This window comes from Pteronotus mesoamericanus, unplaced genomic scaffold, assembly GCF_021234165.1.
Source record: "Pteronotus mesoamericanus isolate MK-2021 breed Mesoamerican mustached bat unplaced genomic scaffold, CSHL_Meso_final scaffold_174, whole genome shotgun sequence".
Classification (NCBI taxonomy): domain Eukaryota; kingdom Metazoa; phylum Chordata; class Mammalia; order Chiroptera; family Mormoopidae; genus Pteronotus; species Pteronotus mesoamericanus.
This window is the reverse complement of record NW_026555309.1, coordinates 15000435-15016139: the sequence shown is the minus strand read 5'-3', so window position 1 is coordinate 15016139 and position 15705 is coordinate 15000435. Positions and strand designations below refer to the sequence as shown.

Genomic DNA, 15705 nt, shown 5'->3' with positions numbered 1-15705 from the left:
TAAGTACTTAACTTGAAACTCATACTTTTAACTAATACCTTCTCTGGAATTGTCTCTTGATCTGAAAGGTACCAAGAAATTAAATTTTTTGTTTATTTTTATTTTTAAAGAATATCGATAACTTGATGACTCCGGAAGGAGTTGGCCTTACCACTGCCTTGCGTGTTCTCTGTAATGTGGCATGCCCTCCACCCCCTGTTGAAGGTAAAGTGGCTATTATACTTTTTTTTTTTATAATTTTAATTTATTTTTTCAAATACATTTGTTTCTGCCTCCCCCCCACCACTTTCCCTTGCTCCCTCTCTCCTTCCCTCCCTCAGCTCTTCCCCTTTGGTTTTGTCCATGAGTCCTTGTATGTACCTTGACTTTCCCCTTCCCTTCCTTTTCCCCCCCCCCCCCTTCCTTCTTGTCTCTGTTGATTTCTTTTCCTTTCAGTGTTATACTTTTAATATCATTTTTAAGCCTAGTATGAATATCATTTATTAAGTAAAATACTCAAAAATCTTAACTAGTTATTAACATACAAGTAATTAGTTTTTCTTTTCCTTTTATCCTATATAAAGGTCAACAGAAAGATCTCAAATGGAATCTTGCTGTTATTCAGCTTTTTTCTGCTGAAGGAATGGACACCTTTATTCGGGTTCTGCAAAAATTGAACAGTATTTTGACTCAGCCTTGGAGACTCCATGTCAACATGGGGACTACGCTTCACAGAGTTACTACTATTTCAATGGCTCGTTGCACACTCACTCTTCTTAAAACCATGTTAACGGAACTCCTGAGAGGTGGCTCCTTTGAGTTTAAGGATATGCGTGTTCCCTCAGCACTTGTGACTTTACACATGCTCCTGTGCTCTATCCCCCTCTCAGGTCGTTTGGATAGTGATGAACAGAAAATTCAGAATGATATCATTGATATCTTGCTGACTTTTACACAAGGAGTTAATGAAAAACTCACAATCTCAGAAGAGACTCTGGCCAATAATACTTGGTCTTTAATGTTAAAAGAAGTACTTTCTTCCATCTTGAAGGTTCCTGAAGGATTTTTTTCTGGACTCATACTCCTTTCAGAGCTGCTGCCTCTACCATTGCCCATGCAAACAACTCAGGTATCACTTCCATATAACATGAATCTTATAAATGACTGTAGTAACACTTTTTTAAAAGCCAGTGGTTTTGTTAAAAAAACAAAAACAAAAAAACAAAAAAAGCCCTCATCCCCTTCCCCTAAAAAAGACATAAAACAACCGGATGAGGGTAAGATAAAACTGATGCAAGTCGGTCATTAAGGAAATATGGGGGTAATATTTTAAATAAATTTTTGTTAATGTGAATTTTATTATGCTGTTATGTATACTTGTACTTTTGTTATTTTTTAAATCCTTTTTTTCTCCTTTATCATGTGTTAGAATTTGTCATTAACTAGGTTGCTTCATCAATGGACTCTGCTCTACTGACTGCTAACCTGAGAACAATATTTTTTAGATGCATTGAATTCAAGCAAATGTTTAATTGTATGACAGATGTTTTAAGCATCTTAAGTGTTTTCAGCATGCAGTAAAGGTGTTCTTTTCATAACAGTTCTTCCTGAACAGTTTTTGTGACTATAAATAAATATTTAAAAATCTACGAACACATACATTATACTTTTTTAACAGGTTATTGAGCCACATGATATATCAGTGGCACTCAACACCCGAAAATTGTGGAGCATGCACCTTCATGTTCATGCAAAGTTGCTCCAAGAAATAGTTCGCTCTTTCTCTGGCACAACCTGCCAGCCCATTCAACATATGTTACGGCGTATTTGTGTTCAATTATGTGACCTTGCCTCACCAACTGCACTTCTGATTATGAGAACTGTGTTGGATTTGATTGTAGAAGACTTGCAAAGGTATTTTCTTCTTCTTTTTTTTTTTTAATCCTCACCCGAGGATATGTTTATTGATTTTAGAGAGAGAGGAATGGAGAGAGAGAAAAACATCGATTGACTGACTCTCGTATGTGCCCCAACTGGGGATTGAATCCGCAACATAAGTATGTGCCCTGACCTGGGGTCGAACCCACAGCCTTTTGGTGTATGGGCTGATGTTCCAACCAACTGAGCCACCTGGCTAGGGCAGTATTTTCATTTTGCCTAAAATAATTTTTTTTAAATTATTTTTGACACAGACACATTTTTTTCACTTAGAATTTGTAAACCAGGATTTAGAAAACAGATAAGATGTATATGTACAAATATACACATACATGTATGCATATGCGTATACATATATACACACTTATAAGTATATTAGTATAGACTATTTTTAATCAGAACATTTTATTTCATGTGGAAATTACCTTGAAGGTCTTGATTTTGTGTATTTGAGAGATGAATCATAAAGTACTTTGATTTGAGAAAATATATTTTTGAAAACCTAAGTTTATAAAATTTTATAGTAATTGTAAAATTCCAGAGAAGTTGTCATATCCAAGAAATGAAATGTTTTATACAAGATTGGTCTGAGTTAATAATGTGTTAAAAAAAATAAATATTAGTTAAATAATGCCTTAAAATTGAGAACTTTGTTTTCTAAATATATTGGTTTTATTTCAGCACTTCAGAAGATAAAGAAAAACAGTATACTAGCCAAACCACCAGGTTACTTGCTCTTCTTGATGCTCTGGCTTCACACAAAGCTTGTAAATTAGCTATTTTGCATCTAATTAATGGAACTATTAAAGGTGATGAAAAATATGCAGAGATATTTCAGGATCTGTTAGCTTTGGTGCGGTCTCCTGGAGACAGTGTTATTCGTCAACAGTGTGTTGAATATATCACGTCCATTTTGCAGTCTCTCTGTGACCAGGTATTTACAGTTACTTCATAAATTCTGTGCGTGTGTGTGTGTGTGTGTGTGTGTGTGTGTCTCTCTAAAGCGGTTGATATAACTCTTAGCTGTGAACAAAGATATCTCACCTGTTTTATTGTTCCTGCTGTTGCTGAGGGAGATGAATTTGACTAAGAGCCAACAAAAAAATGATTTAGTGCATCAAAGCTTCTTTTAAAGGGTTTGTACTTACAGGTTTTTTTGAAGAACTCTCCTTTTCTTTATGAGATTGCATCCTTGGATAGTTGCTTTATGTGCCACAGTATTATTAGTTTCAGGTGTACAACACAGTGATTAGACATTTATAAAACTTAGAAAGTGATCACCCTGATAAGTCTAAAGCCATACATAGCCATTTCAGTATTATTGGCTATATATCCTATGCTAATCTTTATATCCCATGACTATTATTATAACTGGCAATTTGTACATCTTGATTCCTTCCCCTTCACCCGTCACCCAAACTCCTCCTCCCATCAAGCAACCATCAGAATGTTTTCTGTATCCTTGAGTTTGTTTCTGTTTTGTTTGTTCATTTTTTTGATTCCATGTATAAGTGAAATCATATGGTATTTGTCTCTCTGTCTGACTTATTTCACTTAGCGTTATACCCTCTAGGTCTATCTGTTGTTGCAACTACCATCAAGGTTGTATTTTTTATGGCTGACAAATATTCTGTTAAGATAGTTTTTGAAGGTGTTACAGGCTACTACAGTTTTAGTGTTTTTCAGAAGACTACTGCGCTTGTAGATGCTGACTAAAAGTAGTAGTATTTCTCCCTGCTGCCTATGTTACTGACTTCCAGTTTATAATTCCATGATTTAATAAGAATTGTTTTAACTTTGGAAGCCGATTGTGATTGGGATCTTGGGAGAATTCTATGCTTAATCACATCCTAGCTTGTTGAAATGCTTCTGCTCTCTAGTCATCAGGTGTGATTTTTTTTTTTCCAAGCAGAATATTTTTAATAGGCTTCCATGTTGGGAGATTATCTTTTTTTAGCTAACAAAAATTCAGTTTGTTTACATTTAAATACTCAAGGGGGAACAATTTTTGTATGTCTTTGTTTTCACAAAAAGGGGGCCTGGTGAAAATAGTTTTGGAACTGGTAGAAAGAGTATTTTAAATTCTTATATGTCAAATGTTCATTTGACTGGTGTTTATTATATTGTCCACATTAGCTTTTATGACTGTGCTGAAGAACACTATAGCATCCCAGCTGCTTTGATCATGTAGACAGTCTAGGCCTCAATTATTAAATTTCCCTTCTGATTCTAGTTATGTTTTATAATTTTAACCTAAATTGAACACTGGTTTGTAGTATGTTGAAGCTATTAAAAGGTAATGAAATATACCTAAAAATATTTCCTGTAAAATCCGCTTCTATAAAAAGAGTAGTGGGAATTTTTAGTTATTGGGAGCTAAACTTGCTTAATATTGAAAAACTTGAATTAAAAACATTTAAGAGCAAGAGGAAGATATTTAGATGGAAGATTGTGTTCAAATGTTTATTTGTTCTATCCATCCCTTTTTGTAATGTTTTAAAATCAAATATGGATGTATTTATTAAACTTTCTCTGAATGATTTTTAAATAAATTTAAAAGTACTTAAATGAATGACTAATACAGTGATCTAAAATATTTTAATACCAAAAGTAGTTAACCAGTTGAGAATACAAACTACACTCAGTGCAATACAGAAGGAAAAAATTTAAAGAGATATTCTTCTAAAGTAAAAATATTGTAAAGTAAAATATTTAGTCTTCATTTCTTTAGGTATGTATATTTGTATTAACTTTTATAGGAGGGTAATATGACTTCTTTGTTATTAATATGTTTGAATATATGTGTAGGATGGGCGTGTAACTATTTTCTTGAGATTATTACTATTAAATGCTATGTTTTTTGAAAATAAAAATCCTAAGTAATGATGATAATCATTTTTAAAAATTATTTTTTCCTATTCCCCTTCTCCCTCACAGGACATTGCACTTATTTTGCCAAACTCTTCTGAAGGTTCTACATCTGAACTAGAGCAACTGTCCAATTCTCTACCAAACAAAGAATTGATGACCTCAATCTGTGACTGTCTACTGGCTACGCTAGCTAACTCTGAGAGCAGCTACAACTGTTTACTGACATGTGTTAGAACAATGATGTTTCTTGCAGAGCATGATTATGGATTATTTCACTTAAAAAGGTAATGTTTTATCATATTTAATGTGTTCTCAGATTTAATTTTTCACTGTTACCCCCCATATTAATTAATTCATAGCTATTGTAGAAGGTTGAAGGTGTGAGGAGAAATTTTATATTTATGGAAAAGATTTATTAGCAGTGGAATGTGCTAATAAAGTCTTCAGGATTAAGCATATAAATATAAAAATATAAATAAAATATAAATTGAAAATATAGACAGACAACTTAATATGGGTATCTTAGAAGTATTTAAGGAAATCTTACTGTTTCAGGGATGTTAATTTATGTTTTAAGATATTTGTTTTGTTGATATATTCACCCTAGTCCTTTAAAGGTGGTGATAGTGTGATATTATGGACCCTAAAGCTAAAAGTGCTGGTTCTGGTTTTTTTTTTTTTATTTTCTAGAGGAATGGCTGAGATGAAATTAATTCGAAATGATACTGAATATAAACCTCATGTTGCATAGTCTCTCAAATGTAATTTCTGCTCCGTCCATGCCTTCACTTTTTCTTCACGCTGGCTACTACATAGATTTTCTTGGGAATTTGTAAATGTAAGGTTATGAGAGAGAATGGAGAAGGAAGCATATATGTATTTCTTATTAATTCTTGTAACATTGGTTGAAAAGTGTTTGATTTTGGCTCCTACTCTTTGTCCTAATAAACCTGTCTTCTTTCCTGTATTTTCTTTCTTAATTGGTGACACCTTTAGAACATCCAGGTTTTTTTTCCCTGCCCTCCCCATTTCCCAGTCTCTTATGACAATCTTTAAGTTTTACCTCTTGATTGTCCTTTTTCTTATTTCCTGGATATTTACTCTATATACTTTACAACTCACCTTACACACTGCACTTTCCAAGAAAGTCCAAAAGCTTTTCTTGATTCGTCCATTACTGGCTGGGCTAGGAACTCTCACAAATACCCTTATGGCAAACCTCTGCCATAGTATATATGTGATGTTTTGGCTTTGTTTGATTGATGTTTATGGTCCTTTTTTAAATCTGTAATTTTTTCCTAAGTTAACCTATTCTCTTTTCTCCCTCTGGCTCTGGTCTTTGTGCTAAGCTCCAAGTAACCCATATATCTGTTTGACATCTCTACTTGACTATTTAATGGGCTTCTCAAACCAGACAGATCTAAAGCAGAGCTCTTGATGTGCTTGCTTCAGACATGTTTCTGTCTTGCTCATGCTAGTAAATGTTATCACCATCCACCCAAGGATACTACCAAAACTTCAAGATTCTTGCTGCTGCTCTTTTCCTCACTCTACATCCTGTCCATCAGTAAGCCCAGTGGATTATATCTCCAAAATACATCTTCAGGTGGATCACTTTTTCCACCTTCATAGTTACTGCCCTTGTCTAGTTCATTCTCAAGTATTACATGACCCATTGGAATAGCCTCCAATACTTTCTCCTTGCTTCCACTGTTGTCCCCCTGAAATCCATTTTCGCAGCACTCAGGTTGAGCTTTGTAAACTTAAAACAGATACATGTCATTCCTTTGCATAAAATCTTCTGATGGCTTCCAGTTGTACTGCAAATAAAGCCTACCCTCTCTAGTGATCTTTGAGACTCTATACAGTTTGATCCTTGCTCATTTCTTTGTCTTAAAACTTTTTTATCCTTTGTCTTCCTGCCAAGCTTATTTCTCTCTGCAGACTTTTTTCCCCTAAAATGTTTTCCCCCTAGATACTTCTATGATCTATTTTCACACTTTGATCAGTTGTCTGTAAAAATATAAATATATTTAAATATAAATATATTTCTAAGTACCTGCCTAAAATAGCATAACCTTTGCAGCCCCATTTATCCCTTTTAATATTTTGTGCTGTACTTATACTGTTAGATATTATATAGATTTATTGCTTATTTGTCAGTCTCTCTCACTAGAATACAACATACACTAGGACAGGGACTGTGTTTTCTTGATTATAATCTTACCATCACCTAGAAATCTGATACATGGTAGGCACTATGAAGGAGTAAATATGAATACTAGGTCGATTGGTCCACAGATACTTACTGAATGTGTTCTCTGGGCCAGACACTGTTCTAGGTACTGAGATTCAGTTAAAAAAAAAATCCCTTGCTTTCTTGTTGCTTTCATTCTACTAGAGGTAGACAGGCAATAAACACATAAGTAATATACATAGTATGTTACAGAAAAACATAAACTAGAACAGTGGGATGGCAAGTGTCAGAGTGAAGGTGCAAGTTGTCATTTGAAATAAGGGGAGGTGATTAGGGAAGTCCTTGCTGAGAAGACGACCCTTGAAGAAAGACCAAGACCTAAAGGGGGTGAGAAGTAAACCATTAATATCCTGACAGAGAACAATTGGCGATAGCATGCCTAACTTGTCTGAGAAATAGCTGTGAGGTCATGGTGGCTGCCCTCCAAGTGAATGAACAAGAAGAAAAATGATAGGGCATAGGGTCAGAGAAGTAATAGGAGGGTAAAGAGGGAGGAAGATTATCAAGGGCCTTTAGGGTTATAAGGGCCATTGAAAAGTTTTGAGCAGAGGTATAGCATAGTCTGGCTTTTAAAAAATGTATATAAACATGTCACTATATACTTTCACAAAAAAATCCTCACAACAACCCTAAGGCAGATACCTCCTAAAAATTTTTTTGAGATAATTTTACACTTTCACAAGAATTGAATAAACAGTAGTACAGAGTTCATATATACCCTTCATCCAGCTTACCTTTATGTAATGTCTTATATAACCATTGAGTATCAAAACTAAGAAACTAACCTTGGCATAATACTATTAACTAAAATACAGAACTTATTTGGCTTTTACCAGTTTTTTCATTAATATTCTTTTTCTCTTCCAGGATCCAAGACAGGATCCTACATTGCTTTTAGTTGTAATATATCCTTTGTCTTCTGTGTTCTCATTTTTCATGACCTTAACATTTTTTGAGAATTCTTGTCAGTTATTTTGTAAAATGTCCCTCAGTTTACTTCTGTCTGATGTTTTCTCGTGATTAGATTGAGGTTATGCTTTATTGAGAAGGATACAAGAGAGGTGGTATGCCTTTCTGGGTGCACGTCTCAGGAAATATATGATGTATGATTGATATTAACCTTGCTCACCTGCCAGGATTCTTTAGAATTACTGATTTTCTATTTTTAATTACTAAATATTTTAGAAAATACACTTTGAGACTATGCAAACAGCCTATTTCTACCTAAAACTTTGTCCACTAATTTTGGTTTCCATCAAGAGTCTTGGCATATGGCAGTTATTACTGTGGTGTTCTAATGATGATTTCCTATTTCTCTCATTCTGTTTTCATTTATTAATTATCCTTCTGTAAGAAAGAATAATCACTTTTCCCTTATTAAACTATTTATATCAGTATAAGTTCATGAACAGTAATATTTTTTCTTATATAGTAATCTAATACTGTTACTTATTTTGTTGCTCAACTTGTATCAGTGATTTTGGTTTCTCTCCTTGGATTGAGCTAGGACACACATGTATATGTCCTAACTTATGCATACATACACATCTACATCTTTGTGCATGATTTTTGCATGTGTGTGTGTATGTATATATATACTTTAAATGAGTCTATACTGATAACTTTAATTCTAATCTAATATCAGAAAATTGACTAGCCTTCCCCCTTTCTTTGTAACCCCATTCATGTTTTATGATGTACAGTTCTATGCACATATGTGTAGATTTTGGACATATGCATAGATTGGCAAATGCCTAGAGCCCTCTGTTTATCACCACAGTTCTGTATAGAACAGTTCATGACCCCATATTCCAGTGTTCCATCCTTTTATAGAGAGCTTCTTTATGAGTTGAGCAATGAAATACCAGAATTTAGTATTTTTCTTTTTTAAGATATTCTAGTAGGTGTGTAGTGGACCATGTTTTTTTGATAGACTATGGAAGTTAGGTTCATTTGTTTAAGGTTATAGGGAGAGGCTAGTAATTGGTATAGTCCAATTTTGAACCTATCCTTTTTTCATTAATCATATTATCTTTGTATTTAATCTTAGTTCTGTTTGTTGTGAGTTTTCTGTTTCATTAGTTTATAAAGTTCTAAGAGCAGGAATCCTGTTTTTCTCTCTTTTGTATTGTTTTACCAAAGTCTTGAATGATGGCTTGTTAGAACCTAACCGTATTTTTCCAATATCAGCACTATGTGTTTAGTGTTAATATACTTATTTTTATTTTGGCTAATTATAGTACAAGTAAGGGACATAATTAACTATTATAATACTGTACCCTTTAAGTTCTCTTGATCAGCTAAGAACTGTAAATGTATCAGATAATTTTAGCAGGACTGTATATTGTCATAATTTTAGATATGTATCATCATGATTGTTGTGCTTGAAATCTCTCTATATCAGTGGTTGGCAAACTGTGGGCCATGGGCCAAATCCAGCCTGCCACCAGGTTTTGTAAAGTTTTATTGGATTGTAGCCAATATTTATGTGTTGTCTGTGGCTGCTTTTTTTTACTACACTCGCAGTTGGATATTTGTGACTGAAATTGTATAGAGAGAACCAGACTGATTCCGTATAGCCTGCAAAACCTAAACTATTTACCATCAGACTCTTTACATAAAAAATTTGTTGACCTCTGCTCTATACCTTTGATTTTCTTATGTCAGATTATGGTGTCATATAGTCATCCTTTGTAGTTACTATATAAGTTAGGCTTTTTGGTCAGGCTTCTGAGACAGCCAAGTTTTATACCTTTATTATTTAGAGGAAGGGTTTTTGTTTCTTTTTAAGAGCTTAAAGCTTATCTTTAGAAGGAGATGTCAGCTATAGTGCTTCGTTGCATGATTTGTGTACACAGACACACCGAAGTATTTTTTACATTTTTTAATGGCGGACTACATATTCTATCTGAACTGAGATAGTTCATTTCTCATACTAGATTTATATGCTCAGATTTTAAGACTTCCTTTTTTCTTATTTACAGCTCTTTAAGAAAAAATAGTAATGCGCTGCATAGTTTACTGAAACGAGTGGTCAGCACTTTTAGTAAGGACACAGGTGAACTTGCATCTTCATTTTTGGAATTTATGAGACAAATTCTTAACTCTGACACAATGGTGAGTATATTTATATGTATATTATATGTATTTGTATTTCTTAAAGTTACAAACTTTTTGTCATAAGTAAAAAAAAATCACTTGGGTTCAAAAATATCTTAGAATAATGTGTTTTAGAACTTGGAACTTAGGATCGTGTCTGTGTCCTACCCCCACCATAAAATCAGATTTTTAATTTATTAAAAAAGATAGATGTTTAAGAGCAGACTTTATTGAACTCTAATTTATCAGACATTACTAATTTACGAATACTATTCTCTGATTTTTCAATTTAAATAGAGAAAAATACTATCTACAGTGTATTTTTTACATTGAGTTACCTTACTAGGGTAACTCAGAATAGTCAAGTTTTATCAGTCTGTTAGTCAACTATTTATCTAACTGTGATTTAAATGAGCATTTACTGATTGTGTTTTAGCTGCTGTGATTTTCGGTGAATGTGAAGTCTATTATGCTAGGCTATTTTGGATTCATCTTAGATATGAATTAAAGATTATTTAACTCTAAAATCTTATTAAGGGTTTCTCTCATTACTCTTTTCAGGAATTATGCTATATATTATAAACGTAATTCCAGAAACCATTAATTTTGGAAATGTCTCCCCTGATGGAACCTGTGCACATTACTATATTTGAAGCTCTAAAAGTTCCCAGATAAATAGAAACTTGCTTTATTGCAGTCTAATCCAGTTTTGCCCAAATGTCGTTTGAATATTCTTAACTCATTTACCTTAAAAAAAATTTTTAATAGAGCATGAGCTAGGCAATCACCTACCTTTCATTCTCTACCTCCAAACAGAGCAAATAAAACTTTTGTAGATATAATGGTTTATTAAAATTTCTTATTAAAACTCTAGGCCCTCTTTCTTCCTCAGTCTAGTGTTCTCTGAAAGGAAGGAACAGTGTGCTTTAGGCACAATATGAGTTTGAGTGGGAATCTGTTAAAATAATTGTTTTCTATTTTTATTAAATTTTTTAATATTTGAATTACAGCTGACATTCAAAAATAATTTTCACTTAGTTTTCATTGAAATTTGTCCACGTACAGGACAAATGATAGGCACTCCAAACAAAAATTAAATTGTTAATGCCTCTTTTTAAAAATGCTAAGTCCTGCATCTGGATTGGTGGGTATAGTTTCCTAAGAAACCGTATTGATAAAACAGAGCTGTGTTCTAAAGATTTGAAACTACCTAAGTGTTCTTTCACATGTAACAATATGGATAGATTTATTGTCATAAGCCAAGATTTGTTTTGCTGGATAACTTTCCTAGGATTGAATTATTATCAACTCAAAATTCCTTTTATATTGTGGCATACTTTTAAAAGCAAACTCTGCATTAAAAAATACCTGCTTTTCTTCATGACAGAATATAGTTTTAAATATGATAGTTACTGTTTTCTTTAGTTGTTTGCCTTATCTCCAGAAAAATAAATTCCGTTTCATCAGTTCTTTGTTATAGCAGGCATTTTATTAACTTCAGAATCAGTGTGTTATGTGTCCTGCATGTACCAGTGTATCTGCCATTGGATATTTTTGTTGAGAAATCTTGGTGCCAGTAAATCGAGTGCATGTGTTTACCTGTTTATTTTGTAAGTCATACTCAAAGAAAATTTAGTTCATCTTTGAGCTGATCAAAGCCTTCTTGAAACTAGCCATTTATATTGATGTAAAACCGAAGCATTGAGGGGAAGATTGTAGCAAATGGCTTCAATATCTGAATAAGTTTGGGAGCACCTTTGCAAATTTCATTGTTCTCAAATTTAATTTGATTGTGACATTTACAGGGATGTTGTGGAGATGATAGTGGTCTCATGGAAGTAGAGGGAGCTCATCCATCACGGACGATGAGTATTAATGCTGCGGAGCTAAAACAGCTTCTACAAAGCAAAGAAGAAAGTCCAGAAAATTTGTTCCTTGAACTAGAGAAACTTGTTTTGGTAAAGAAGAAAAATAAAAACAGTGCATTCTCCCAAGACATTTTCTTTCCATTTGACTAGCATAAGTTTGTCTAGTGACTTTTTAAAAACAGTGAACTCTCAGTTGGGTATTTGTACCATTTGAAGTAACTCTTTGAGTTAATAATTTGAAGTAAAATCCTTCATACTGTTTATGAATCTTAATGAGTAAATGGAGGCAATACTTCTTGAATTATTTATGGTTCAAATGCAAGTGTCTCATGCCACCATTCTTTAGAAATAAAATGGCAGGTGGTTTTGGTGTTTGTTTTATTTTAATATGTTAAGTTGATAATTCCCTGATGGTGCTCCAAATTTCTAAGTAATGAAATAATACAAACTTTTCTACTAAAGAGTTAATAGATTTGGGGCATAAATGTTCTAGTTTTACCTGCACCTTCTTACTTTGTTTTTGCATGTATTTAGGAACATTCAAAAGATGATGATAACCTCGATTCGTTGTTGGACAATGTAGTTGTACTTAAGCAGATGCTGGAGTCATCAGGCGATCCTTTACCTCTCGGTGACCAGGACGTGGAACCAGTACTTTCAGCTCCAGAATCTCTCCAAAATTTGTTTAACAATAGGTAAAACACTCTCTCTCTCTCTCTCTCTCTCTCTCTCTCTCTCCCCCCCCCTGCTCTCACTCTCTCTCCCTCCCCTTTTCTCCCCTCCTCCCCCTTCTCCCCCTCTTCCTCTCTCTCCCTCTCTCCATGTCTTTCTCTTTTGTGGTTAAGTAGATACCTAACATCTGGGTTCCAGAGAGGGCCAGCTTACTATTTTTCTGTTAATGGACCAGATAGTAAAAATTCTAGGCTTTGCAGGCCCCATTAAGCCTCTCGTGTATTGTTTAACTTTTGGGGTTTTTTTCTTTTGATTTTAAAAAACTTAAATTATCCAAACCATTTCTAGCTCACAGGTTGCACAAAAACAGGCCAGCAGAATGGGAGTCATAGATTACTGATCCCTGACATATGCCTCTTGATCTCTGGAGCACTATACTTTTAGAGCATAATGACTATTCATTGTAATGCAGTTATCCTCTAAATTTAGAAAAATTTAACCATAGGCAATTTCTGTACACATTGGTGTACAATGTAATAAACTTGGCTTTTTGGAAGTAAAACCAGTTCTCTGTGTTATTTTACTGAAAGGTCAAAATTTGTCAAAACAGGATTAGTTTCTAAGTGACTGTTTTTTAAGGATATTTAATTTTTTTTTTCTTAAATCCTCATCCGAGGATATGTCTATTGATTTTTAGAAAGAGAAGAAGGGAGAGAGGGAGAGAAACATCGATGTGAGTGAGAAACATTGATTGGTTGCCTCTCATACATGCTCTGACCAGGGTTGGAACCCACCAGAAACCCAGGCCTATATCCCTGACCGGGAAATAAACCCACCACCTTTCTGTGTAGTGGACAGTGCTCCAGCCAGCTGAGCCATCTGGCCAGGGCAAGGATACTTAATTCTTAAATAGCTTTTTGAAGGAGTGTTTTTAGGTGCTATTTTACTAATACCTTTATAGGGTAACATTTTTAATTGTACCTTCCACAGATTTTACTTAGAAGGTCAGCTAAGAATTTGATTTTGGAGTTCTGCTTTTTACCAAATACTTTTTCTGTTCCAGGACTGCATATGTACTAGCTGATGTCATGGATGATCAGTTGAAATCTATGTGGTTTACTCCATTTCAAGCTGAAGAGATTGATACAGATCTGGATTTGGTATAATTTTATTACTGAATATTTAGAAAAAGTTGTCACATTTTTTGTCTCTGTATAATGTTAGCAAAATAGGTTACATATTATATAGCTGATAAAAGTTCATTTGGGGACCAGTACAGCATAATTTTTGTGTCAGTCACCCACTTAACGGTGTCCAGGACTCAATTTTTATGCTACTTGTTTTGCTTCTTTCTGGTTGGTGATCTGTGTATATATAGGAGAATGAGACATTTTAGGGGAAAACAACATTTTTTCATAAGTACACAAAATTACAATTATTTTTGTAATTGCATTTAAGGAGAGGAATGGTGGTGTGGTATCTGCTCTTATTTGGGGACATGTAAGAATGAGTTTGTTAGAATAATATAGTACTAATGGTAATGGATATCCTTAAACATAATGTTGAGTAAGGGAAGAGTGTATTTACACTGACTGAAAATTTAATGTAGTCTGTTTCATGGTTCTTAGAGATGTATTAGGGAGGATGATTTTAGTCACATCTAATGGTACTATGTATTGTTTTTTTCTTGATTAAAGAAGTATATTTGATATTTCTTGGCCTTAAAAATGCTAATATTTATCACGTGCAGTGAAAACTAATATGATTTAGGTTTAAAGTGTATTTAGTGCATTTGAGGGTTGTTTTTCCTTCTTTAAAAGATCACATACAATTCAATTTAGATTTCATTAAGAAATTTACTTTTTTTTCCTTTGTAAATTGGTCACTGATTCTTTAGAACTGTGCTGTCCAATAGAACTGTGCAGTGATAGAAATGTTCTGTATCCTATGCAGTACAGTAGCTACTAGCTTCATGCGACTGGTAAGCTATGAAATATTGCCATCGTGATTAGGAACTGTATTTTATTTTGATTTAATTTCAATTCATTTGAAATTAAATAGGCACATGTGGTTAGTGGCTACGTACTTGGTATCACAGGTCTAAAACATTTGAGTTACAAATTGTTCTTTTTATAACTTTACTTTGAATCACAACTGTGTTGTGATGGTGATTGTGACCTTACATGGCTTAGGGAAATTCCAGGTCTTTTAGATTTGATAAATTTGAATAAAACCTAAGTAAATGTAATTTTCATTTTTCTGTAAGTAAAACTTAGGTTGGAACCTCATTAAATGGATATAGCTTTGAAACCTGTGGCACAAAAATCCTTTTATGGCATATATGTTGACTTTACAAGGCTTGCAGAGTATGTTCTTTCCATATTCTTTTGGAAAAGTCTGGAGATACCACATTGTTAATTTATATAGAGAAATCCTGAGACTCTTGTCGGGCAACAGACATCTCTTAGTTTAGTAACACTGCTTTGAGGAAGAATACTAACCCTCCCATCCCCTCAAAAAAAAACCCACACAACTGAATTCCTAAGACTTTTTTTTAACTACCAATGATGTTGCTTTTTGAGCGGATGAGGGACAGAGGCAGGCCTATAATTTATTTGAGTCATGTAATTTACAGGAAATAAAAATTTGTCAAATATCACATTAATCATAACAGTTAAGGTATATTTTTCATTTAATTTAATTTTTATGACTGCAGGTAAAGGTCGACTTGATTGAACTCTCTGAAAAATGCTGTAGTGACTTTGACTTGCACTCAGAATTAGAGCGTTCATTTTTGTCAGAACCATCATCTCCAGGGAGAACCAAGACCACTAAAGGATTCAAACTTGGGAAGCACAAGCATGAGACCTTTATAACTTCAAGGTAAAATTTATTCTACTGAAGATCTTGATTGTGGTCATGTAAGCTTATTTATTTTAATGTATTTTAAGATAGACATAACTATTAAAGGACGAAAGAAGTTAACATAATACTTGATTCATGAATATTACATTGTTTGGC

At 33.7% G+C, this 15705-nt stretch overlaps 1 protein-coding gene across 2 annotated transcripts in view; it reads left to right on the top strand.

Moving 5' to 3' along the window:
• VIRMA (vir like m6A methyltransferase associated) overlaps positions 1-15705 on the top strand; it is a 53463-nt gene that overhangs the window by 34329 nt on the left and 3429 nt on the right. The window contains exons 12-21 of one of the 2 annotated variants that reach the window (XM_054590266.1): positions 111-204; positions 564-1108; positions 1658-1893; positions 2599-2851; positions 4855-5072; positions 10030-10162; positions 11950-12102; positions 12547-12707; positions 13748-13844; positions 15401-15567. In XM_054590266.1, coding sequence (XP_054446241.1) covers positions 111-204; positions 564-1108; positions 1658-1893; positions 2599-2851; positions 4855-5072; positions 10030-10162; positions 11950-12102; positions 12547-12707; positions 13748-13844; positions 15401-15567 — 2057 coding nt within the window. The remainder of the gene's footprint in view (positions 1-110; positions 205-563; positions 1109-1657; positions 1894-2598; positions 2852-4854; positions 5073-10029; positions 10163-11949; positions 12103-12546; positions 12708-13747; positions 13845-15400; positions 15568-15705) is intronic. The other variant, XM_054590267.1, reaches the window with a different exon arrangement.